The sequence below is a fragment of the Sus scrofa genome, chromosome 13 (genome assembly GCF_000003025.6).
Source record: "Sus scrofa isolate TJ Tabasco breed Duroc chromosome 13, Sscrofa11.1, whole genome shotgun sequence".
Taxonomy (NCBI): domain Eukaryota; kingdom Metazoa; phylum Chordata; class Mammalia; order Artiodactyla; family Suidae; genus Sus; species Sus scrofa.
Window position 1 is genome coordinate 65,493,157 of NC_010455.5, and position 26,985 is coordinate 65,520,141.

The 26,985-nt window shown below is 44.6% G+C and overlaps 1 protein-coding gene across 1 annotated transcript in view; it reads right to left on the reverse strand.

Annotated features, from left to right (window-relative positions):
- Window positions 1-26,985, reverse strand: part of SRGAP3 (SLIT-ROBO Rho GTPase activating protein 3) — a 392,297-nt gene that overhangs the window by 125,561 nt on the left and 239,751 nt on the right. The window contains 2 exon segments of the mRNA XM_021071097.1: window positions 1,541-1,703; window positions 21,531-21,723. Of these exon segments, the coding sequence (XP_020926756.1) occupies window positions 1,541-1,703; window positions 21,531-21,723 (356 nt within the window).

Below are 26,985 nucleotides of genomic sequence, written 5' to 3' on the forward strand. Positions count from 1 at the left end.
GATCACAGACAAGGCTCGGATCCTGCGTTGCTGTGGCTGTGGTGTAGGCCAGCGGCTACAGCTCCAATTAGACCCCTAGCCTGGGAACCTCCATATGCCATGGGAGTGGCCCTAGAAAAGACAAAGAAAGAAAAAAAAAAGAATTCTGGATCCAAAGACCACACCCTCAACAACCTCTCAATAATATCTCCCTCCTTCACATGTGCCCTTTCATTTAACCCTCACACTGCCCCCTGGGTAGTGGGTGATCTTAGCCTCATTTGACAAACAAATGAGCAAATTTTGACCCTAAAATTCCTATTACAGAAACTGATCTTAAGAAAAATAGCAGTGGCCCATCATCAGATGAATGGATAAAGAACATACGGCATATATGTGTGTATATACATATATATGTGTGTGTGTATATATGTGTGTGTGTATATATATATATATATATAATTCAGCCATTAAAAAGAATGAAATTCTGATATTTGAAGCAACATGAATGAACCTAGAGAACATTATGTTTAGTGGTATAAATCAGGAAAAGACAAATTTGTATGATCTCATATGTGGAATCAAAAATATACAAGTGAAGGTATATGCAAAACAGAAACAGAGTCACAGATACAGAAAACAAACTACTGGTTACCAAAGGGGAGAGAGGCTAATCAGGGGTATGGGATTAAGAGATACAAACTCCAATATATGAAATAGATAAGCAACAAGGATACATTGTATAGCACAGAGAAATATAGCCATTACCTTGCAATAACTTTTAATGGAGTGCAACCTATAAAAATACTGAATCACTAGGCTTTATACCTAAAACTAATGTTGTAAATTAACTATACTTAATTTAAAAAATAGCAGAGACTGTGACAACACATAGAAGCTCACAGCAGCATTATTTATAATAATATGGAAATCACTAAGTGTTCAACAATAAGGGGTCAGTTAAATAAATAAGGGTACATCTATATGATGAAAATATTATGTAATCTTTCAAAATGTTATGGAAGCATATTTATTGATATTGCAAAATTCTGTAATCCAGTGTTATATACTTTGTTAGGTGACATAAGCAAAGAATAAAATCATACATGCAGTCTGATCTCATTTGGGAAAAGTACATATATATTTTAGAAAATGTATAAATATGAGCAATCATAGAAAATGTATTTGTGTATGTACATATAAAGAAATTCCTATGACAACCCAAGTGATTATGGCTGAGTGATAACATTTCAGGTGAGGTTAATTTCTATGTGTGAGCTCATCTCCCTTTTTCCAAGTTTCCTACAATGAATACACTATTTACCTAACCATGCAAAGGCTTTTATTTTTGTGGTAGAAGTAGCTGCTGAAATGGCTGAGACCCCCAGCCACAGCCAGGACTCAAACTTTGGGTCTGGGGTGCCAAGTCCAACACTCAGCCCCCTGCACCTTCAACTCGCCTGCCCCTAGACCCCATGTCCCCACACCACATCTCATCCTGGCTGGCACAATCATGCCATGGCCAGCCTGGGGCAGAAATGCAGGTGGCCCAAGTGCCCACCTTTTTGAAGAGTCTGATGACATCCTCGCTGATCTGGGAGAGGCGGACGATGACATTGTTCATGAAGATGTCATTGAGGGTGGCATGGTCTCGGCTCTCCCGCCTGGTCTGATGCAGGACTAGATACCAACAGTTCACAGGAGAGAGGAGATACTGGTCCTTCCTGTGGAAACAAGACAGTGCAGGTTTGGTTCACCAGAATTGCCATCCACACAGTTCTATGTTGTTACCCCCCACAGCTCTTTGATACTTATGGAGCCCTTTCAAACTTACTTTATTATAACACATTTAACAACTGGAGCAACAGAGACCATGAGGTCTGAAGCAATCCTCCCAAGTTCACAGAGCAACGCTGGTCCCAAACCCAGGTCTTTGACTCAAACTCCTATCCTGTTCTACTCTCCCACTGAATGTGTCACTTGCTACATGCATCTGTCCCTTCTGGGAAGAAGATGTCTTCCCCAGTGCTAAGAAATTCTCAACCAACTGTGTTTGAAATATTTGAATGAGTTCTAGAAATATCCAGTGGCAAGAACAGAAAGTGGACCCTCTTCTTCCTCTCCCTGCCTCCACCAACTTCTGGGGTCCCCTCAGGCTCTTAAGCTCACTGTCCTCCTCCAGGGTCATTCTCTAGAAGATTCGAATGTGCAGCCAGGGTTAAGAATGCCTGCTGAAGGCAGTGGGGAGCCATGGAAGTCATTTAAGCAGAGGTATGATCTAACCAATGCATGTCTTAGAAAGATCACTGAGGGCAGATTGGGAGATGATGGATGGATGTGTGGATGGGTGAATGGATGAGCCAACGGATGAGTGGAGGGGTGAATGGGTGTGGGCACTGGCATGGGGCTGGGTCAGGAGGACCAGTCAGGAGATGACCTCAGTCCAGGAAATGAGAGATGATGGGGCCTGGGTGGTGGCCAGAGAAGGCCTGACTTAAGAGACTTCTCACCAAAAGAGCAGATAATCTTGGAGACTTCCTGGAAATAGAGAGGAGGAGGGAGAGGGAGAAGTGGATGGTGATTCTGAGGTTTGGATCTCAGGCTACTGGGTGGATGCTGATGACATGAACCGAGATAAGAACTACAAGAGAAGTGGATTTGGGCAAAAAATACTTTACATCCCATTTCTGTTGCTTCCTGGGTGGTGATGGAAAAAGAAAGATTAAAGGAGAGATGAGACAATTGAGCTATTACCAAAATTACTTCAGGGGCTTAGCTCAGCCTGGGATTCAAGAATTGAACAGCATCGGGGAATTAAATATGAAAATCTTATGGAAGTTATAGCCAGAAAGACAGTTTCAGGATGAAGTAAAAATATCTTGAACACGTATGGAAATGCTGGGACAGCTTGGGGACCATTAATTAGGTCACCTGGTCAGGGAGACTGGATAAGAGAAAGAAGAAAAAATGATGCTTTCCTTATCAGAATCTGTGGGCAGAAGGCAATACATCCTCAGACGGGATTACTGGGGAGGCAGAATGATCGGAGGCAAGGAGAAGAAATGTACACAAAAGCAACCAAGCTCACCAAGCTGAAGTGAGAGGCTGCCAGGAAGATGCAGGCCTCGGTTCATCCAGACTTTTATTCATTCATTATCTGCCTCTGGGTGTACAGGCCAGGCAGGTGACATGCTGGGGATGCAGCAGTGACCACAGCAGGCAAGACTCTGCTTCCACAAGCCTTCTACTCGGATGAGGGGGCACACAGGGAAAAATATGATCATGCAGCCTCATAAGTATAGTGATGGGAAGGAGACCGTGGGGCAGAGGAGATCTGGTGGAAAGGTGAGCATGGATGGGTCACTGAAGGAAACACTTTCTACGCTGAGTACTAAAGGCTAGAATGGAATTTGACAGAGCAGCACTTTTTAGGTGGAGAAATGTGATGAACAAAGGCCTAGACAGAGCATGCTGGTAAGCTCAACACAACTGAGAGGGCTCAAGCAGGGTGTCCTGGGTGATGGGGGGAGAGTGGGAAACAGGGCTGGGGAATTAGGCATAGGCCACATACCCAAGAGCCTTTAAGCCCCAGTAGAGAGTTGGAGCCTTGCCCTCGGGCTGGTGGGGAACCACTGAGGGGTTAAGAGCAGAGAAACAGAAGGGTAAACTTCCACTTTGTAATTCTAATCTGACTTCTGTGTGCAGGATGGGCTCAAGGGAGCCAAGAGGGAAGCTGAGGGATTCGAGAAACACCCAGGTTTGGGGTGGGGGGATGGAATTTAGATGGCAGAATAGAAGGACTGGAGCTGAATTTCTCTCATAAAAACAACAAAATTACAACCAAATGGACTGGAATCCTGCAAAAAGATATACTACCCCAGAAGACAAAGAGGAGGCCACATCAAGAGGTAGGAGGGTGATTATGTGATATAAGCAACCCCATACCTCCCGGTGGGAAGCCCACAGACTGGAAAGTAACTGTATCAGAGACTCACCTACAGGAGTGAGAGTTCTGAGCCCCATGTCAAGTTCCCATGCCTGGGGATCTGGCATTGGGAGAAAGAGCCCCCAGAGCATCTGGCATTGAAGGCCAGTGGAGCTTGTGCACAGGAGCTCCATAGGACCAGGGGAAATCCCATTCTTAAAAGGTGCATACAGACTTTTGTGTGCACTGGGTCCAGGGCAAAGCAGAGGATCCATAGGAATTGGGTCAGATCTGACTGCAGTTCTTAAAGGATCTCCTGGGAAAACTTGGGGTGACTGTGGCTCGTTGTGGGGGAAGGACATTGGGAGCAAAACCTTTGGGAATATTCATCAGGGTGCATTTATGAGAAATATTCATCTGATACTCATTTCTGATTAAAAAAAAAAAAACCTTTAAGAAAGTGGGCACAGAGGGAACTTACCTCAGCATAATAAAGGCCATATATGACAAACCCCGAGCTAGCATCATTCTCTATAGTGAAAAGCTTAAAGAATTCCTACTGAGATCAGGAACAAGACAAGGATGTCCACTCTCACCACTATTATTCAACATAGTTTTGGAAGTCCTAGCCACGGCAGTCAGAGAAGAAAAAGAAATAAAAGGAATCCAAATTGGAAAGGAAGAAGTATAACTATCACTAACTGCAGATGATATGACACTATACTTAGAGAATTCTAAACACTCTACCAAAAAACTGTTAAGAGCTCATCAATGAATTTGGCAAAATTGCAGACAAAATGAATACACAGAAATCAACTGCAACTTTATACACTAACAACAAAAGAGCAGAAAGAGAAACTAGGGAAACAATCCCCCTTTACCACTGCATCAAAAAAGAATAAAATACTTAGGAATAAACCTACCTAAGGAGACAAAAGATCCGTACTCTGAAAACTATAAGATGCTGATGAAAGAAATCAAAGATGACACAAACAGATGGGAAGACATACCATGCTCTTGGATTGGAAAGTCAATATTATCAAAATGACTATAGCACCCAAGGCAATCTACAGATTCAATGAAATTGCTATCAAATTACCAAGGACATTTTTCACAGAACTCAAACAAAATATTTTAAAGTTAGTTTGGAAGCATAAAAGACCCAGACTAGTCAATGCCATCCTGAGAAAGAAAAATGGAGCTGGAGGAATCAGGCTCCGGACTTCAGACTATACTACAAAGCTACAGTCATCAAAACCATGTGTTACTGGTACAAAGATAGAAATATAGATCAGCGGAACAGGATGGAAAGCCCAGAATTAAACCCACGCACCTACGGCCAACTCATCTATGACAAAGGAGGCAAGAATATAATACAATGGAGAAAAGATACCCCCTTCAATAAGTGGTGCTGGGAAAACTGGACAGCCACATGTAAAAAAATTATATTAGAACACTCCCTAACACCATACACAAAAATAAACTCCAAATGGATTAAAGACCTAGATATAAGACCAGACACTATCAAACTCCTAGAGGAAAACATAGGCCAAACACTCTCCAACATAAACGACAGCAACATCTTCTCAGATCCACCCATCAGAGTACTGACAATAAAAACAAAAATAAACAAAAGGGACCTAATCAAACTGAAAAGTTTCTGCACAGCAAAGGAAACCCTAAACAACACAAAAAGACAACCCACAGAATGGGAGAAAATCTTTGCACGTGAATCAACTGACAAGGATTCATCTCCAAAATTTATAAACACCTTCTGCAGCTCCATACCAAAAAAACAAACAACCCATCCAAAAATGGGCAGAAGATCTAAACAGACAATTCTCCAAAGAAGACATACAGATGGCCAAGAAACACATGAAAAGATGTTCTACGTCACTCATTATTAGAGAGATGCAAATCAAAACTGCTGTGAGGTACCACCTTACACCAGCCAGAATGGCCATCATCCAAAAGTCTACAAACAATAAATGCTGGAGAGGGTGTGGAGAAACAGGAACCCTAGTACACTGTTGGTGGGATTGTAAATTGGTGCAACCACTGGGGAAAACAGTAAGGAGATTCCTCGGAAAACTAAACCTAGAACTACCATTTGATCCAGCAATTCCACTCCTGGGCATCTATCCAGAGAAAACCATGACTCAAAAAGACACAGGTACTCCGGTGTTCATTGCAGCACTATTTGCAACAGCCAAGACATGGAAACAACCTAAACGTCCATTGACAGAGGAGTGGATCCAGAAGAGGTGGTACATATACACAATGGAATATTACTCAGCCATAAAAATGAATGAAATACCAGAATTATTAGCAACATGGATGGATTTAGAAATTATCATACTAAGTGAAGTCAGCCATACATGAGACACCAACATCAAATGCTTTCACTGACATGTCGCATCTGAAAAAAGGACAGACTGAACTTCTTTGCAGAACAGATGCTGACTCACAGACATTGAAAGACTTATGGTCTCCGGAGGAGACAGTTTGGGGGGTGGGGGGATGTGCCTGGGCTGTGGGATGGAAATCCTGTGAAACCAGATTGTTATGATCATTATATAACTACAGATGTGATAAATTCATTTGAGTAATAAAATAAAATAAACTCAAAATGGATTAAAGATCTAAATATAAGACCAGATGCTATAAAACTCTTAGAGGAAAACACAGGCCAAACACTCTCCACCATAAATGACAGCAACATCATCTCAGATCCACCTCTTAAAGTAATGACAATAAAAACAAAAATAAACAAATGGGACTTAATTAAACTTAAAAGTTTCTGCAGAGAAGAGGAAACCTTAAACAAAACTAAAAGACAATCCACAGAATGGGAGAAAATATTTGCAAATGAAGCGACTGACAAGAGATTGATCTCTAATATTTATAAACACCTTCTGCAGCTCAATACCAAAAACAAACAAACAAAAAAAATCAACAATTGCGCAGAAGATCTGAACAGACAATTCTCCAAAGAAGACATATGGATGGCCAAAAATACATGAAAAGAGGTTCAACATCACTAATTATTACATAAGAGCAAATTAAAACCATTATGAGGTACCACTTTATACTGGCCTGAATGGCCATCACCCAAAAGTCTACAAACAATAAGTGATGGAGAGGGTGTGGAGAAATGGGAACCCTATTACACTGTTGGTGGCTGTGTAAATTGGTGCAACCACTGGGGAAAACAGTATGGAGATTCTTTGGAAAACTAAAAATAGAACTACTATTTGATCCAGCAATCCCACTCCTGGGCATCTATCCAGAGAAAACTAAGACTCGAAAAGACACGTATACTCCAATGTTCATTGCAGCACTATATACTGCAGCCAAGACATGGAAACAACCTATATGCCCACCAACAAAGAGTGGATAAAGAAGATGTAGGACAGAGTTCCCATTGTGGCGCAGTGGTTAACAAATCCAACTAGGAACCATGAGGTTGCGGGTTTGGTCCCTGCCCTTGCTCAGTGGGTTAACGATCCGGCGTTGCCATGAGCTGTGGTGTAGGTTGCAGATCGGCTCGGATCCCACGTTGCTGTGGCTCTGGCGTAGGCCGGTGGCTACAGCTCTGATTCGACCCCTAGCCTGGGAACCTCCATATGCCGTGGGAGTAGCCCAAGAAATGGCAAAAAGACAAAAAAAAAAAAAAAAAAGAAGATGTAGGACATATACACAATGGAATATTACTCAACTATTAAAAGCAAAGAAATAATGGCGTTTGCAGCAACACGGATGGACCTAGAAATTATCATGCTAAGTGAAGTCAGACAATGAGACGCCAACATCAAATGTTACCACTTACATGTGGAATCTAAAAAGAGACACAATGAATTTCTTTGCAGAACAGATACTGACTCACAGACTGAAAAACTTAATTTCCAAATGAGACAGGTTGGGGGGTGGTGGGATGCACTGAGGGTTTGGGATGGAAGTGCTATAAAATTTGGTTGTGATGATCATTGTACAACTATAAATGTAATAAAAATTCACTGAGTAATAAAAAAAAGAAACAGAGCTTTTTGGGGTCAAATAATGATTAAATTAAAATGAGCATTACTGAATACAATCAAAAAAAAAAAAAGAAAAAAAGAAACTGACTGGTTGGGAAGGAGAAGACAATGTCCAGAATGACTCCCAAATCTTGCAGCCTGGGCACCTGAGAGCAGAGCGGCCTTTACTGAGATGAGGACTAGCACCTGCAGCGGTGGGGCAGGGAGGGAAGGCGGTGAGTTCCACTTGAACATGGTAAGTCTACGGGGCCTGTGCATCACTCAGAGGGCACTATCTGGGCTAGACAGACAACTGTAGGAGCCAGCAACAAGCACTTGGATGACATCTGAAACCATGGGATGACATGGAATGCTTCAGAAATGCCTATGACCATGGGGAGGAAGGGGCAAACCCTCAGGAGGTCTGGCGAGGCTATGCTGGAGGGAGGTGGCAGCTCCAGGCAACCTCTGCCCCGGTGACCTGGAAGAAGGTTAGGACAGGGATGAGGTGCCAGCCCACTTTCTGCAGAGACACTGTCCAAGATGTGCCATCCAGCCAGAGGCACACCCCTCCATCCACCCCAGCACAGGAGGCTGCTTCTGCTCTCCCCATCATCTCCTAGCTGTGGCTCCCCTCATGTGGGCCAGCTCTCTTGTATACTAAAAGGTCAGAGGGCTGTCCACAAGCATGGGCAGAGATGACCGCTCTCTGGAGAGCTGCCATTAGTGACCTTGGCCAAAATAGTACCTGGCTCTCAGCACCTGGACTTGGGAGTGGGGAGGAGCACTTTCCCCTGAGTCCATACTGCCTGGAACACAGCTGAGGGGGCTGAATCAGGGTGTCCTGTGGTGATGAGGGAAGAGTGGGAAACAGGGCTGGGGAATTAGGCATAGACTACATATGCAGTCACTGAACGCCTGGGGCCTGGCTACTCAGACCATACTATCAACCTTGGTGTTAAACACCAGAAAACAGCTCCATGGTCATTCACTCAGGGTCATTCTGCCGTTCATTCACTCAATACATTTTTGTTGACTATGAACCAGTCCCCAGGGATAAAAGCTGGAGCACAAAAGACACAGTTCCTGCCTCCACGGAGCTACAGTCTAGTGGGAAAGACAGATAACCCTGGGAGAGTCCAGCACATGTGGATGGAGTCATAGCTACAGAAAGTGCTAGAAGGGAGAGTGTGGTGTGTGAGGATACATAACAAGGGGACCTGCTGATTCCAGGGGTCACTGAAGTGTCCCTAAGAAAGGGTCTTTTGGCTGAGCTCTCAAGGAAGGGATGGGGGAGCTAGATGAAGGGTGCCAGGAGGGTGGCCTTAGGGGAGAGGGTCTCAGGCAGAGGGAACAGAATAGGCAAAGGCTAATAGTGGAGAGGAGCTTAGTGCATTAAAGGCCAGTGTGGCTGAAGCCCAGGAGACAAGGCAGAGGAGGACAAGGGAGAATGCAGAGCTCTGGCCAGTGCACTGATCACCTTGCTGCTGGCCATCTGATGCAGGAAGCAGCATCCAGGCCACGTATGACAGAGCTAGACACCAGCCTCCTCTTTTCAAGAGGTTACTTGTCCCTTCTGAAAACAGGACCCCTTTGACCTGAGACCCAGCTCTCCACACTCACAGCCATCTTTTCCTGCTGCGGCCACAATTCTAGAAGATGTCAGAGTGAACCTGGGCAGACGCTCTGTCCTCTATGGTACATCTTGAGGGCCTTTCTGTTTTCCAGTCTTGCATTCCTGTGTCTACACAGCAGGTGGAAGCTGCTGAGCTAAGGTATAATTGAGAACTTTCACATCTATATGTATATATTTTCTTTTTTACAGCCGGAAAATAGCAACGACAATTTCTGGTGAGTCACAGCTTTCTTTCTTTGGCTAGGGGAGCTGAGTATGAAGCTCCAAGTGATTGCAGCTAGAGAAGTGAGGCCTTGCCAAGCTGGTGAGTTAGGAAAATGAAATCCACAGTGAGCCAGCTTCTCCTGCTTCCCAGCTGGGGACCAGAAAATTCCACTTAGCAAGCAGAACCTATTTCCAGGCCTGCTGAGCCCAATGTTGCAGGTGAATCCAAATCCACTGGCCTGGGATGGTGGTCCCTCTGGAGGGAAGGGAAGCTCCTGCAACTGACACTGTCCCCAAGATGCCAAAGGCCTGCCTCTGGGTTCCTGCTCCCTTCTAGAACATTCCCAGGTCTTGCACTGGGCTTTCTTGGGCAGCTACCAAAAAGCTGCCTCTGAAAATCATGACCTCAATTAGTTCCAGAGCCCCAAAAGTGTGCTTAACCTTTTGCTACCTACATTGCCCCGAGCAGGATTTGGAATTCATTGTCCTTGCTAGGAGCATGAATCATTAATTCTGCAAATATTAACTGGATGCCATCTTTTTTGCAAGACAATAGTAAGGAAAATGAGTCATGCTCTCTGATTTATGGAGCTCACAGTTCAGGAGGGGCCTCAGATGACAACCAAATAATTGCATAAGTAAATAGGAAATGACATAGGTGATAGGAGCTATGAAGGAGAAATGCATGGTGCCTCCAGAGTCTATAAATAGGGGAGGGAGTCCTTCTTGTCTCTAAGACCTTAGCTGAGATGCTTCTCCTTGTTGAGGCCTTCCCCAGTCTCTAGCACACACTTTATTTTATTGTTATTCCAGCACTACCACGCCTGACACTCATCCTGTCCATTTACTTTTTGTTTCTTTGAACCCTTTCTAGCTCACATATGTCTTGCTCACTCTCCGCTGTTTCTCTGATGCCAGGCAGGGCTGGGAAAACAATTAGCTGAGAGGTGAAAGTGCCCAGAAGGATGAGTTGGGGCAAGAAAAAATGGATAGGCTTTCTTGTGGCCTAGGGAGAAGGGAACACATTCCCGGTGGTCAGCATGACGGCTCTGTGTGCAGAGAAGATGGATAGGGGTGGAGACAGGGCCAGAGAGGCAGCAGGGACCAGGGCCTGGAAGGACAGGATGAGCGCTTGGGCCGCATATTGCTGGACACAGGGCTGCTGTAACAAAGCACCACAGATGACGCTAAAGCAGCAGAAATGTATCGCCTCCCAGTTCTGAAGGCTGGAAGTCTGAGATCTGGACATCAGGAGGGTTGGTTCCTCCTGAGGGTAGGACTTTGCTCCACGGCCCTGCCCCAGCTTCAGGCAGTGTGCTGGCCATCTCTGATGTTCCCCAGCATGTAGACACATTACCCCCAGCCCTGTCTTCTTGTTCACATGATGTTTTCCCTGGATGTGTCTATGTCTAAATTCCTCCTTCTTTTATAGGGACAGTCATGTTGGATTAGGCCCACTGCAATGATCTCATCTTTACTTGATTCCCTCTGAAAAGACCCTATTTCCCAACAAGGTCACACTGAGGTACTGGGGGTTGAGGACCTCAACACGTGAACTTTTGGAGATACAGTTTAACCCATAATAGGCTGCAACCCAAATGGATCATGAGTCTGAGGAGGGTTTATGTGGTCACTCGGGCATCTTGCTTGTGGTCCATGAGAGAAGCAAATGGACCTATGACATGGAGGATGAAGTGTGACCCCCTCAGCTGAATTTAGGGCCTATACAATCTGCCACTGGCCTCACGTGACCTCTCCCTTAACCCCCTCTTTGCTCCAGGCAGTGGGTGAAGCCCTGAGCCCGGAATGGATTTCTTCATTTACCTATCTTTTTCCCCTAAGGAATCCAAGGCTACTATACTGGAAGTTGGAGAGTATATTTTGGGTTGTGGCTCTGCTGCTAATTGACTGAGTATCCTTGAGGTTGTGGTTCTGCCTCTCTGAGGCTTTACTGTCTCATCTATCGAATAGGTGGGTAAGGGACAGAGTGGCCAGTGAGGACCTTTCAGACCTCTGTGACAACAGTGACCATATTTTTCAAAACCAAATGTATACACATGACCTGATAAAGGATTTTTTCCAAATTCCCTAACTTATATATTTGATAACCCCTAACAAGAAGTGCAAAAATGATAGCAGTGAATGGCTATTCTCTACCCTCTCATGCGTGCAGTTTAAAGACAGGGATGTGAAGCTGCTGAAACCTGGGAAACGGGTTAGCTCTTCCTGAGTCACATGCATTCCTGCCTCGGGGGCATCTCAGCAAACTCTTCACTCAAGTGAAATGCCTTCCCCTCTTCACTGCATGCAGCAAAATTCCCCTCATCAAGGTCTAGAGCCTTCAAGAGTCTTTCCTCCAGGGATCATCTGAGATCCACAGAATGTTCTCTCTGAACTTCTCATTTTAATTTTCTCATACAGTTACTTCTGGATGACATCTTTTATCTTGTTATTTAACTCAACTCATTACCCACCAGTTGTCCTTCACACATGTGGGCTTGTTTCATCTCTTATTCCATAAGCTTCTTGAAGTCAGGAACCATCTCTTATATTTCCTTGTATACCTCCATAGCCCTTAGCAGAATCTCATTCATTCATTCATTCATTCACTCTCTCTCCTAATATCTTTCGAGTATCTGTGATGTGCTAGGTACTGTCCAGCCACAGAGGATTAAAAAGATGACTCCTCAAGGATGAGCCTTGAGAAGGCTCACAATCTAGTAGCTTAAATTAATGCAAACCAAGAATTATTATTATTATGGATCAGAACACATAGTTGAAGTGACAGAAAAACTCACTTCAGACTGGCTTAAGCAAAAGTGGTAGTAATGGGAGGAAGAAAAATTTTAAAGATTAGAAATTTTAGGAGTTCCCTTATGGCACAGTTGGTTGAGGATCCATCATTGTCAGTGCAGTGGCTTGGTTCAGTCCCTGGCTTGGGCACTCCCATATGCTGTAGGCATGGCCAAAACAAGAAATTTTTTAGTTGGAAAAAAAAGTAAAGGAATAGGAGGTTGTTGGTCTCAGGCATAGCTGCATCCAGGGGCTCAAAGGATGTCAACAGGACCTGGTCTTTCTCTATCTCTTGGCTCTGCTTTCCCCTCTCTGTGCTGGCTTCACTCCCTGGCAGTTCTTCTCCAAACCGAAAGTACCCCCACTGCTAGCAATCCCAGTAAAAAGAGAGACTTTCCCATTGTTCAAGCTAAAGTCCTGGAATTGCATGTCGCTGGATTAAAGCTCTGTGGCCAAGCAGACGCAATCCTGGGCACAGGCTCACCATTGTTCAGGGATGATTCCCCAGGGGAAAATCTGGTCTTGTTATAAAAAGAAGGGAGGGAGGCTGAGCAGGGGAGAGTAACAGATGTCTGCTATGTTATGCTGTGTGAGGAAGGGGATCCCAGAGGAGGGAGAGAGGGAGGGAGGGAGTACTTAATTCTGCATCAGGGTGGATGGGGAATCACAGAAACAAGTACAGTAAGAGTTTGCCAGGTGGCAACGTAAAGACAGGTGCATCCTGCAGGCAGCAGGAAGACTGAGTGCGAAGCTTGAGGTCAGACAGGACATGGGTGCTCCAGGGCTGAAAGAAGTTCTATCTGGCTCAGGCTGGGGTAATGCAGGGCGAGGTGGAAGAGAAAGCAGGATGGGAAGAGCCAAAAGGACTTTGTAGGTCAAGGCCGAATGAAGGTTTTGAGTGGGCCGGTGATAGAATCAATGGGTAGGAAAGCCAGGGGGGAAGCAGAGCAGCTGTCAAGGTGAGGGGTTGGTGTCTTACAATGGGCCTGAGATTGCAGGGCAGGGCAGCCCCTTCATGCAGCTGAAATCCACTGACTAGAAGCTGTCTTTGGCTGATGCCAGCCCTGAGACAGCCATTCCCAAGGGAAAGAACTACACCCATTGGTTCACCTGGCAGAAGCAGGTTCAGCTTTACCCACGCTGAAGTGCAATGGAGTCAAAGTCTGGGGTTCAAATACCAGTTCTTCCCCTCATCAGCTGGGTGAACTTGGGAAATCAGTTAAAACTTTTCTTTCCTTACCTATAAGATTCAATACACCCCCTCACAGTGGCGCTTTAAGGATTAAATGAGGTAATTCAAGAGACGCTCTTAGCATCAAACCCAGCATCTGATAATAATACTAATTATGACTGGCATCCCTATTATTACCAGCAGCACCTCACTAGGCAACTGGGGAAATCCAATGGCTGATGTGTGCAGATGTACAGCCCATGGTAGGTTGGCTACAATTGCTGGTTTTCCTCCTGCCATTACTACCTTCTCCCCCAGGAAGCTCTTATGTGCACTTCAAGGCCTAGTGCCAATGGTCCAGAGACTCCCCCTATGCCCTGAGGCAGAATTATTCACTCCCTTGTTCCTCACACCTTGAAGTGAAGGAGCACTGGGTCTGGTGTTCAGCAGTGCTTCTGAGCACTGCTCCTGAGCTCCCTTTTGACTTGTTGCATGTATTCTTCACACTAGAACAAAAATCCCTGCCTCATTAGGCAACATCTGGCCACCCTCATCTTCTCACTCCCTGCAAGACCCTTTTGCCTTGGTTTATCTACCAGTAAAATGGGTGAATCACAGGATGTGTACAGCACAGGCAGAGGAAGGGCTCTGATCCACAGCTGTTGGGCCAGCCCTTTCACTGCCCAGTGGGGGATCCTAAGCCAGGCCCACCCTGGCTGGCCTTCAGGTCCCTTGCCTGTCATATGGGGATGGTGACACTTCCCTGACTCCCTGGGCCCCACCAGGATTCGTGAGAGGATTTAAGCAGTTACAGGCTGGGGGAGAGGGGCACTTTGCAAAGTGTAAGATGGAAAGTCATTATTATCCTCTTTGCTTAATGGAATTGAGTCAAAACTATACCCCTGTATATTACTGCTTGTTAAAATCTTTATTACAACATTTATTTTTCATTTTAGAATAAAATTTAAATGATATGCAGAATAAAATTTAAATGATATGCAGATATACATGTATATCAAGCATATCCAAATATAAATGACTCTCGTCCTAGTTAACACTTCAGAAGTTGCCGATTATAGTCTCTGAGGATTCCAGAAAACTGAAATCAGGTTCTGGATTTGAGGGGGTGGGGGCAGAAGGAAAAACTGGAAGGAGAAAAAGGGGCTATAGCTTCACAAGGACCACTCAAGAAGCTGCCTTAAAGTCCTTCCCAGTCATGAAAACAGAAGTGGAGGATGAGAGAGTGGGGGAGAAAGACGTTCGCTCTCCAGGAGAGCTGGCAGGGGCCCTCAGGCTGCCTCACACTGGCTTCAGGACTACTGCCACCCGCACGCTGCCACCACTTCATACCTCCCTGCTGACTGTCTCTTTTTACTTAATGACTGTTTTTACAAAGGACTTTTCCTAGTTTTTTTTTTTTTTTTTTTTTGTGGGTGTGTCTTTCGTCTTTTTTAGGGCTGTACCCGCGACATATGGAGAATCCCAGGCTAGGGGTCTAATCGGAGCTACAACTGCCAGCCTATACCACAGCCACAACAACACCAGATCCGAGCTGCATCTGTGACCTACACCACAGCTCACCACAACACCAGATCCTTAACCCACTGAGTGAGGCCAGGGATTGAACCCGCATCCTCATGGTTCCTAGTCGGATTCGTTAACCACTGAGCCACGATGGGAACTCCCCCTAGTCTTAGTTAAAATAAAATTTTAAAAAACCAACATCACTTGCCCTAAATAGAAGGTCACTCAAAAAGCAGGTTCAAGGAAAACAAAACAGTATCATTCAGTCCTAGGCAGAAGCTAATGCCCAAGGTCTGTTGCCTATTTGTTAAAGGGAGATGAGAAAGGTGTTAGGATACACTAGAACCAAACTGTAACCACAAAGACTGAAAGAGAATTGAAAAGATCAGTCTGGATTTACCACCCATGTGCTCCCAATGACCCCTCCCCGATTGTGAGGAATACCAATCTGGTCTGAGCAGCCTTCACTACAGAAATGTGCCCCTAAAACCTCCGGCCTTTGTGTGTACACCTGCATAGATTGGAGACACACACCTCCCAAGGCAGCTTTTCTTGATGGACAGCTCTGGCTACTAGAACATTCTCAAGGTTGAGTTACATTCTGCTTTCTGAAAATGCTTTCATTGGACATGACTTCTTTCCTTCTGCAGCCACTCAAGCAAAGTCTAGTTCCTTCAAGTATTTGAAGAAAGCATTTGGTCATGCTTTGGTCTTTTTTGGTTATTCATTCAAAAAAAATTGATAGAACTTCTACTGTATATCAGAGAGAGAGAAGGAGAGATAGAGAAAGAGAGGGATAAGGGGAAGGAGGGAAGAAAGGAGAGAGGAAAGAGCGACTAGAAATGGACCCTTGCCTTCAAGCAGCTGGCAGGCTGGAGTGGGTGAAGCACACATATGAACTGGTCATTCCTTGATAATCTGACCTGCAACCAAGGAGAGCGACATACAGCTCACCATGGGAGGCCAGGGGAGGAGCAGCTCTCTGTGGGCCTGGGTCCAGCAGCAGGGGCTTCTTGGAGGAGGTGAGCTCTGAGCTGGCCCTGGGGAGCTGACCAGCAGGAGAAGAGGGGAGCTTCTGATGCCCACACTTGGTCTGGGCTGATTGGTGACTCTCAGGAAAACTGAGCCAGCACAGAGAGATGAGGGGACATACCCAGGGTCAAGCAGCTAGGAGCATTTTTGCATTCTGGAGCCAGCTAAACCATGATTAGAATCTTGGCTCTGCCACTTATCTGCTCGAGCTGTATCTCTCTGGACAAATTATTTGATTTCTCAAAACCTCAATGTTTTCAGCTAAAAAGACAGAGATGGTACCTGCCTCAAAGATCCCAACATCTACCATGAAGGTTAAATGAGACAATGCATATAAGCCATCCAGTAGAGCATTTGACATGCAGTTATATGGCTGTGGGGGTATTTGAAAGATTAAATGACCTGCACAGCACAGACACAGAGCGATCAGGAAGGATTCAGCTGGCAAAGTGTCCTAGGAGAATACTGGCTCTGGAAGGTATCACTGGTGTGATGGGAGTCATAGTAACAGCAGCAGCTATGACTGGAAACATGAGTCACACCTGGAGGACCTCCCCCATCATCCCCTCCTCAGTCTGAGCACATTTACAGGCTCCATTTATTCACTACAAAAGTGTTTCTCTCCTCAGGATTCCACCTGGAAGGCTAAGTCTAAATTACAGCCTCTTTTTAGGGAAATGCTACATCTGTGGAAACAAAAAGTCTGTGATGTTTTATCCCCCCAAAGAAGCATTTTCTTGACAGTCAAGTTAGTTGCTAACTGAATTCTCCCTTTCAACTGCTCCATGAAGCTAAGAGGTACTCTAAACCCCCTTTGCACAGAGGAGCATTATTCACTGGCTAAGCACCTCCCAGCTCTTGCCACACTCTGACTTCCCTCATTTTAAACATATTTGAATAGAATTCCCTATTGCTTTTTCCCACAGCTGTCCAAATATCAGCAACCAACACTTAACCTTCCAGAGAGAGCATTTTTGTCAGGTATATCCCCTGGAAAGTCAGGGGACTCAAAAACAAAGAGAGTCAGAATAGAAGGGGGCTCTGTCATCTCCCACACAAAGCACTATTTACCTGCAGTGTGAACATTCCAGAAGGGAATCCAGAGTTTGTCTCAACAGGGCTTTCGAACTGGGTCCCAAGGAGTGCTGGTTTGGTAAAATGTTGATCAATATTATAGGGGAGAGAGAATTCTATGGTCAAATAGCCTTCAGAAAGAAGTCAAATAGCTTTGAGAAAGAAGTTAACAGGCTTACTTATTGCAAAATTTCTCAGAGCTTCCCATACACTAATGTGTGTTGAGAACCTCTAAGGGGTATGGAGTATATAATCCTTTCTTTTCTCTCTTTGCCCCCACCCCTCAACTAGACATCCCAAAGTAATGGAGTTTGAGAAAACACTTTTCTGGAGGAAGAAAAAGTCTTAGTTCCAGGAAACATCTGGCTTCCTTGAAGTACCCAATTTGTTTCAAGGACATCCATCTACACCAAGAGGCAGGTTTTAAGATCCCCATGTGCCACCTTCCATGCCACACTCCTGCTAAGAAAGGGATCCCCACTCAAGGCCTTGAAAAGGACAAGGCAGGCCCACGCGAGGCCCAGCTGCAAGAGGGAGGTGAGTTATGGTTTGATGCTGGGGAAGACAAGAGGCCTGGAAGGCCAGCAAAGCCTAAAAGTGAACTGTAAAAAATTTAGCCTCTAGAAAGTCATCATACTGGGCAATTCTTCCATGTGAATGGTCATCAGAATCCTCTGGAAGGCTTGTTAAAACACAGATTGCTGGGTTCCACTCCCAGAGCTTCTCATTCAGCGGGTCTCGGGGAGGCCACAGGTTTTGCATTTCTGACAAGTCTCTGCAGGATGCCCCAGCTGCTGGTCAGAACACTCTGGAAACCAATGCTCAGCTTTGTGGTCCCAATTCCCCAGTGAAGGAGGCCACTATAAAGTCTACACTGTCTTCTCAGCAACCCTGTGCCTGAGCCAGGTACGAGAGTAGCTGGCCCTTCATCCAAATGGCCTCCCCAAGCTCCTAATGCAACCAGAAGACAAATGTCCCCTTCCCTACCTCCTATCACCCCCAGCCCAGGGCCACTCTAATTACTACCTGACCTTCATTCATCCACTCAACAAATCATAAGCCAGACTGATGCCCAATGGCCCCATGGAAGTCACATGTTGATACACTGCTCTCAGTGTGATGGTATTAGGAGGTAGAGCCTTTGGCAGGTGATTAGGTTAGATGAGCTCATGAGGGGGGAGAACCAATGGTCCACAAGCCACAGAAGGGCTCTCACCAGAACCTCACCATGCCAGCAGCCTGATCTCCAGCTTCCAGCCTCCAGAACTATAAGAAGTACGTTTCTATTTATAAGCCACCCTGTCAATGGTACTTTGTAATAGCAACCCAAATGGACTACGACTGTGCCCATCCCAGTTTTGCCACTAATTTGCTGTGAGAGCTTCGTCAAATCAATTCCCTCTCTGAAACAAATCTCTTAGCCAGAGTGAACTTTATAAACCAAGTAAATCTCCTTCCTCCTTTTCTTCCTCCCTTCCTCAGGCTCACTCACCAACACCCCACCTCTACCTGGCACCAGGCTCAGTGTAAACGGAATAAAATGACCAGATCTTGGCCTCGGTCCCCACACCCTGAGAGGCTATCTGGCAGATATGTGGACACTCTTAATAAAGTCTACAAGATAGCAGGACAAGGCTCCTGGATAGCCAGGACAAAGGGGCCAGAACACAGCACAGATCTGTGCACAGAGCTCCAAATAAGAAGCAGCCAGGGGTCAGCGCTGCTTGGCTCTAGGGTCAAAGGGCAATCCCAAGCATCCCCTGGAGACTCCTGCTCCCAAAAGCCATTGGGGGCCCTGCCGATGCATTAGCCTTGCGCAGAGGGCCGGCAGCAGCTGCACTGGCCTGGGCCACACCCTAATTAGACTTTCATAGTGTGTCCAGCAGCCTGCTTGGCCCGGCTGCCAGCTGGGCTCCTGTTCTGTCTGGTGGCCTCTGTTAATGAACCCATGAGGGGCTGACTGAGCTCATTACAGGCCATGCAAGGGAACAGGGGACCCCCGCCCATACTTCCACAGTACCCCTTTCCCCCCTCCCCCATGTTCACACTGAGAATAGGAAGGGAGCTGATTCCAAGCGAAGAGGAAGGGGAGGGGCAGGAGCTGAGGCTCCAGCTGGATCACACTGCCCCACGATGGCTCCCAGGACAGCTCAGCCAGAGACATGGGTTTCTGCACATGTGTCTGTGTCTGTGGTTTTAGGAGAGTATTCAGCGTCCATGGCTGGTCTCAGACTCCATCCAAACCCTTTCTTATCTCAGGCCAAGAAGGCAGAATGAGAGCGAAGGTTCAAATCTGTTACTTTCTAACAATTGGTCCATAGACAGGTTTACACAAGCTGCTGAGTCACAGCTTCGCTGTCCTCACCTCTAAGGTGGGGTGCTAATACCCACCTGGATCAAAGTAAGTGCTCAGTTAATGTTATCATTGTCATTGTTATTAAAAGATGGGTGAGAAAAGGCACCAAAATGTGAGCTTCTCTGTGATAGAACTGTGATTTTTTTCTTCTACTTTCCTGCATTTTCTAAATTGTGTACAACGAACACTTTACTTTTTTCATTGAAAAAAGTACACACATTCTCCAAAAAAAAAAAAAAATCAGTAAAAATGAGATTATTCATGAAAGGGCCCAGATAGTGCCTGGGAGGAAGTTAACAGAAGCATCCTCTTGGAATGAAAATTTGAATAGATGAGATTGGAAGGAAAAACATGCATGGTATTTGCAAATGTGTAATAAATTTTTGCCCTTTAATAAAGAAATTTCTTCTCCCCAAATGTCAAAGGAAGAAGGCACAAAGTGAGTATTTGAATGCCGAGGCACCAATTAAAGGAGGTATGTAGGAGGATTTAAAGGAAGAGCATTCCCTGGCCAGAGAAGAATGCAAAAAAACATACAGAGGAAGGTGGAAGCCACTGACCATTGACAAAGGAATGGATAAACAAAGTGTGGTCTTTACACACAATGGAATATTATTCAGCCTTAAAAAGGAAGGAAATCCTGACACATATGACAACATGGGTGAACCTTCAGGACATTTTGCAAAGTAGAATAAGCCAGTGACAAAAGGATAAATAGTGTGTTATCCCACTAATATGAGGTCTCTGGAGCAGTCAGACTTACAGAGAAATAAAGTAGAATGGTGGGTGCCAGGGGCAGAGGAAGAGGGGATCAGGGCATCATTGACAGGGTGCAGAGTTTCATATTTGTAAAATAAAAAGTTCTGGGGATGGATGATGGTGATGGCTGCACAAGGGTATGAATGTATTAAATGCCACACACCTGTACATTCAAAATGTTTAAAGTGCTAACTTTTATGTAATGTGTATTTTAGTTTAAACCCATGTATGAGGGGAAAAAAGAGATGGAACTCAGAGGAAAGAGGAACAGTGCAGACAGAATGAAGCAGGTTTCTGGTCTTCTGGGCTTGAGGGACATCCCATGGAGAGATGCCCCATGGAGGGGGGACATCTGGGGAGCACGGTAGAGGAGGGACAGATGCAGGGTGGACATGCCCCAGCAAGGTCCCAGCTCCAGCTTGTACTTAGCCGCTGGCCCTACAGGCTCCAAGCTAGGAGGCATTTGTAGCCAGAAGATACAACTAGGTGCCTGCCCAGGAGCCTCCCTCAGTGAAATCAGAGCTTGGGGTGTGAGAAATTAGGACCTGGAGGGTATGTGTATATAAACAAGCAACTAAGGCAGGTTAAAAGCCTAGCCCTGTCCTCCAGAGGAGTAATGAAGAGGACTGCTTTGAGCATCAGAACCATGGAGAAGAAATTCTGAAGTCATTGTGCTGAAGGAATCACACATGGGCTGGCTGAGCCCCAGATAAAAGAGAACTAGGTAGAGTCAGGATGTCCCAAAAGGAGGTTGGGTGTCACCCTGGCCCAAATGGAGGCTGGCACGGTGCCTGGTGGGATAATAATAAAAATTTATTGAGCATTTATTGTCTGTGACAAGCACTTCTCTTGGGTCCCTCATGTATTCCTTTCAGCATCTTTATGGGTAGGAACTCTCTATCTTCACTTTACACTGAGGAAGACTGAGGCTTGGAGATCTAAGTCAGCTGCAGACCCCAAGGCCTTAAAAGCACACCACCCACCCCCAGTGAGTCCTTGCCTCCTTTCTGCTTTTCCTCCAGCACTGCCCCCACTGCCCCAAGCCCCTGGCTCCTTCTCACTTGAATTGGTGCTCCCGGGAGCTGCGGATCTTGGAGGAAAAGCGCTCAGCCAGCTTCTCCAGGCTGCGGGAATACTCAAGTTCGATCTCGGCTTTCCGGCGGAAAAACTCCTGGAGGTCCTGGAGCAGCTGCAGCCTCGACTCGGACTGCTGCTCCAAGCATTTGAACTGCTCCACCAGCTGCGTGCGTATCTCTGCGGGCAGAGCAAGAGCAGGCTGTTAGGTGTAGTGGGGACAGCAGAGGGACCCATCCAGCTCACCCAGTGCCACTGGTCCAGGCACTGCAATTCCAGCAGCCCCCTCCCTACCACCCTACCATCTGGAGCCTCTCTAGGCATTGGGATAATGATTTGTCACATGCCTGAGTTTGCCACACAGTCTAACCCAATGTTTCCCAAAGTTGAAGCACGTACATCACCAGCATGATTTTGGCCATATCCACACACCACCATCATACATAAGAAACATATGATCTAGTGCATTCGCTCACTCTTCTTACTGAAAAGAACTTACCTAAAATGAACAGCTTAATGTCATCACATCAAGGGTAAAACTAGGGCCACTTGCCATCCTGCTACATATAAAATGGATATAACAAAAACAAAGATTTCATAAAATTCTCTCTAGAAACTACTGCTTACCAAAAGCTCTAAGCCTAAGGTGCTCAGCTTCCATCAACAGGAGAAAAATGGGAAAAAGAGAAGAATTAAAGACAGACTTTCTCCGGATATAGTCAGGACTGAGAGAGGGCTGAGCAGGATGCCATTTACCTGTCGGTTTCAGGGTCACTTAAGGCAATGTCTGTGTTCCACTTTGAATTAAACTGAGATCCATGCATTAACATCTCAGGTACCACCAGAGAATGTATCCCAGACTTCAGGAAATACTGACAGAGAAAACCAGGTCTTTTGCAACCAGGGCAAAAGTTCAAAACAGGGGCTAGAGATAAAAATCATGGCTGAATCACAGTGGTTTTGTCATTGCTGCCCTCTCCATGCACAACCCTTTCCTTGCCACCTATAAGCTGTTCAATAAACCAGTCTCCCCACACTACTTTGCTCACACTAGCTTCCTGCTCAAAACACCCCAAGCCTCCCCCTCCTCCCCCACCCTGTCTGAGTATTAAGTCCAACTCCTTAGTATGGAATTCCAGGCCACCCACCACCTGGCCCCAAACCTCATCACAAATTCACCCAAATCTCTGGATTCTTCCCCAGTGGACTCTACAAGTTGTTAAGCCAGTGCCTGAGATGTCCAATTCCTCCTGCATAAATGGGCCTCTTGAAGGACTGGAACTCAACTTCTCTCCTAAAAACAACAAAATTCACAACTAAAGCCTGAGCAATCTCCACCCAAATGGACCGGAAACCTTAAAAAAGATATCCTACTCCAGAAGAAAAAGAGGAGGCCACATCAAGAGGTAGGAGGGGCGATTTCGTGATATAAACAACCCCATACCTCCCAGGCGGGAAGCCCCACAGACTGGAAACTAACTGGTTCACAGAGACTCACCTACAGGAGTGAGAGTTCTGAGCCCCACATCAAACTCTCACGTGTGGGGATCTGGCACTGGGAGAAAGATCCCCTGGAGCATCTGGCATTGAAGGCCAGTGGGACTTGTGCGCAGGAGCTCCACAGGACTGGGGGAAACGGAGACCCCATTCTTAAAAGGCGCACACAGACTTTCATGTGCACTGGGTCCCAGGGCAAAGCAAAGTCTCCTTAGGAATCTGGGTCAAATCTGACTGCAGTTCTTGGAGGACATCCTGGGAAAACAGGGGTGAATGTGGCTTGTTGTGAGGGAAGGACATTGAAAGCAAAGCTCTCGGGAATATTCATATTCAGCAGCATACCTTTCTCTGGAGGTGGCCATTTTGGGAAAATCTGGCCCCATCCATCAGTCAGAGCTGAGAAGCCCCAGGGCAAACAACAACCCAGGTGGGATCACAGCCCCTCCCCTCAGCAAACAGCTACCTAAAGACCCCTCAGGCACACAGCTGCCTCTAATCCCATCCAGAGACTAAGCCCCACCCACCAGAGGGATTAGAATCAGCTCCACCTACCAGAGGGCAGGCATCAGCTCCTCCCATCAGGAAGCCTACAGAAAGACCCCATACTGACTTCTGCCACAAGGGGGGGCAGACACCAGAAGGAATAGAGGCTACAACTCTATTATCTGTAAAAAGGTCACCTCACCAAAAACCTATAAAAATGAAAAGACAGAGAACTATAACTCAGATGAGGGAGAAAGGAAAAACCCCAGAAAAACAGCTAAGTGATGAGAAGATTCTCAGCCTCCAGGAAAAAGACTTTAGATTGTTGATGCTGAAGATGATGCAAGACATTGGAAATAAACTGGAAGCAAAGATGGAGAACTTACAGGAAACACTGACCAAAGAGATACAAGATATAAAACTTAAACAAGAAAAGGTGCAAAATACAATAACTGAAATAAAAAATTCACTAGATTGCAGCAACATGGATGGAACTAGAGAATCTCATACTGAGTGAAATGAGCCAGACAAGACAAAGACAAATACCATATGATATCCCTTATAACTGGAATCTAATATCCAGCACAAATGAACATCTCCTCAGAAAAGAAAATCATGGACTTGGAGAAGAGACTTGTGGCTGCCTGATGGGAGGGGGAGGGAGTGGGAGGGATGGGAGCTTGGGCTTATCAGACACAATTTAGAATAGATTTACACGGAGATCCTGCTGAATAGCATTGAGAACTTTGTCTAGATACTCATGGTGCAACAGAAGAAAGGGTGGGGGAAAAAATGTAATTGTAATGTATACATGTAAGGATAATCTGACCCCCTTGCTGTACAGTGGGAAAATAAAAAAAATAAAAAAAAAATTCAGAAAAAAAAAACAGTATAAAAAAAAATTCACTAGAAGCAGCCAACAGCAGAATACAGGAGGCAGAAGACCAAATAAGTGAGGTGGAGGACAGATTAGTGGAAATTATGGATGCAGAACAGAAAAGAGGAAAAAGATTGAAAACAAATGAAGAGAGTCTCAGAGAACTCTGGGACAACATTAAATGCACCAACATCCATATTATAGGGGTGCCAGAAGGAGAAGAGAGAGAGAAGGGGACAGAAAAAATATTCCAATAGATAATAGCCAAAAACTTCCCTAACATGGGAAAGGAACCACTCACTCAAATCCAGGAAGCACAACAAGTACCATATAAAATAAACCCAAAGAGGAATACCCCAAGACACATATTAACCAAAATGACCAAAATTAAAGATGAAGAGAAAATCTTGAAAGCAGCCAGGGAAAAGAAACAAATAACATACAAGGGAACCCAATAAGGTTATCGGCAGATTTTTCAGCAGAAACTCTGCAGGCCAGAAGGGAGTGGCATGATATCCTTCACGTGATGAAAGGAAAAACCTCCAACCAAGATTACTTAGCAAGGCTCTCATTCAGATTTGAAGGAGAAATCAAAACCTTCACAGATAAGCAAAAGCTGAGAGAATTCAGCAACACTAAACCAGCCTTTCAACAAATACTAAAGGAACTTCTCTAGGCAGAAAAGAAAAGACAGCAACAGGAAACAAAAATTCCACAAATGACAAGGCTCACCAGTAAAGATATATATACAGTAAAGATACAAAATCATCCATGCACAATTATACCACCAAAATCAGAAATCATGAGATGAGATGGGTACAAACGCAGGACACTGGAAATGAACTTGCAATTAAGAGAACAACAACTTAAAACAATCTCATATATATATAGACTCTTACAGCAAAACTTCAGAATAACTACAAACCAAAAATCTACAATTGATACACAAACAAATAAGAAAAATCAACTCAAACACAACACTAAAGATAGTCATCAAACCAGAAGAGGAGAGAACAAGAGAAGAAGGGAAGAAAAAAGAGCAACAAAAACAAATCCAAAGCAATTAATAAAATGGCAGTAAGAACATACATATCAATAATTACCTTAAATGTTAATGGACTAAACGCCCCAACCAAAAGACATAGACTGGCTGAATGGATACAAAAACAAGACCCAGATATATGTTGTCTTCACGAGACCCACTTCACTTCCAGGGACACATACAATTGAAAGTGAGAGGAAGGAAGAAAATATTTCATGCAAATGGGGATCAAAAGAAAGCTGGAGTAGCAATACTCATATCAAACAAAATAGTCTTTAAAATGAAGAATATTTTAAGGGACAAAGAAGGACATTACATAATGATCAAAGGATCAATCCAAGAAGATGAAATAACGATTTTAAATATCTATGCACACAACATAGGTTCACCACAATATATAAGGCAACTGCTAACAACCTTAAAAGGACAAATTGACAATAACACAATCATAGTCAGGGACTTTAACACCCCAGTTACAGCAATGGACAGATCATTCAGACAGAAAATCAATAAGGAAACAGAGGCCCTGAATGATGCATTAAACCAGATGGACTTAATAGATATTTATAGGACATTCCATCCCAAAGCAACAGAATACACATTCTTCTCAAGTGCATATGGAACATTCTCTAAGATAGATCATATCCTGGGCTATAAACCAAACTTCCATAACTTTAAGAAAATTGAAATCATATCAAGCATCTATTCTGACCACAATGCTATACGACTGGAAATCAACAACAAGAAAAAATCTGCAAAAAACACAAACACGTGGAGACACAACAACATGCTACTAACCAACCAATGGATCACTGAAGAAATCAAAGAGGAAATTTTAAAAATACCTAGAAGCAAATGACAATGAAGATACGACACTCCAAAACCTATGGGATGCAGCAAAAGTTGTTCTAAGAGGAAAGTTTATAGCAATACAAGCCCACCTCAGGAAACAAGAAAAAGCTCAAATAAGCTAACTTTACATCTAAAGCAGCTCAACAGAGAAAAACAGACAAGACTTAAAGTTAGTAGAAGGAAAGAAATCTTAAAGAGCAGAGCATAAATCAATGAAATAGAAAAGAAGAAAACCATAGAAAAGATCAATGAAACAAAAAGCTGGTTCTTTGAAAAGATCAACAAAATTGATAAACCCCTAGCCAGATTTATCAAGCAAAAAAGAGAGAGGACTCAAATCAATAAAATTAGAAATGAAAAAGGAGAAGTAACAACGACATCACAGAAATACAAAGGATCATAAGAGACTACAACATACAACTCTATGCCAATGAAACAGAAAACTAGAAGAAATGGACAAATTTTTAGAAAAGTACAAACTTCCAAGACTAAACCAAGATGAAACAGAAAAGATGAATAGACCAATCACAAGTACTAAGATTGAAACTGTGATTTAAAAACTTCCAACAAACAAAAGTCCAGGACCAGATTGGCTTCACAGGTAAATTCTATCAAACATTTAGAAAAGAGCTAACACCTACCCTTCTGAAACTATTCCAAAAAATTGCAAAGGAAGGAATACTTCTAAACT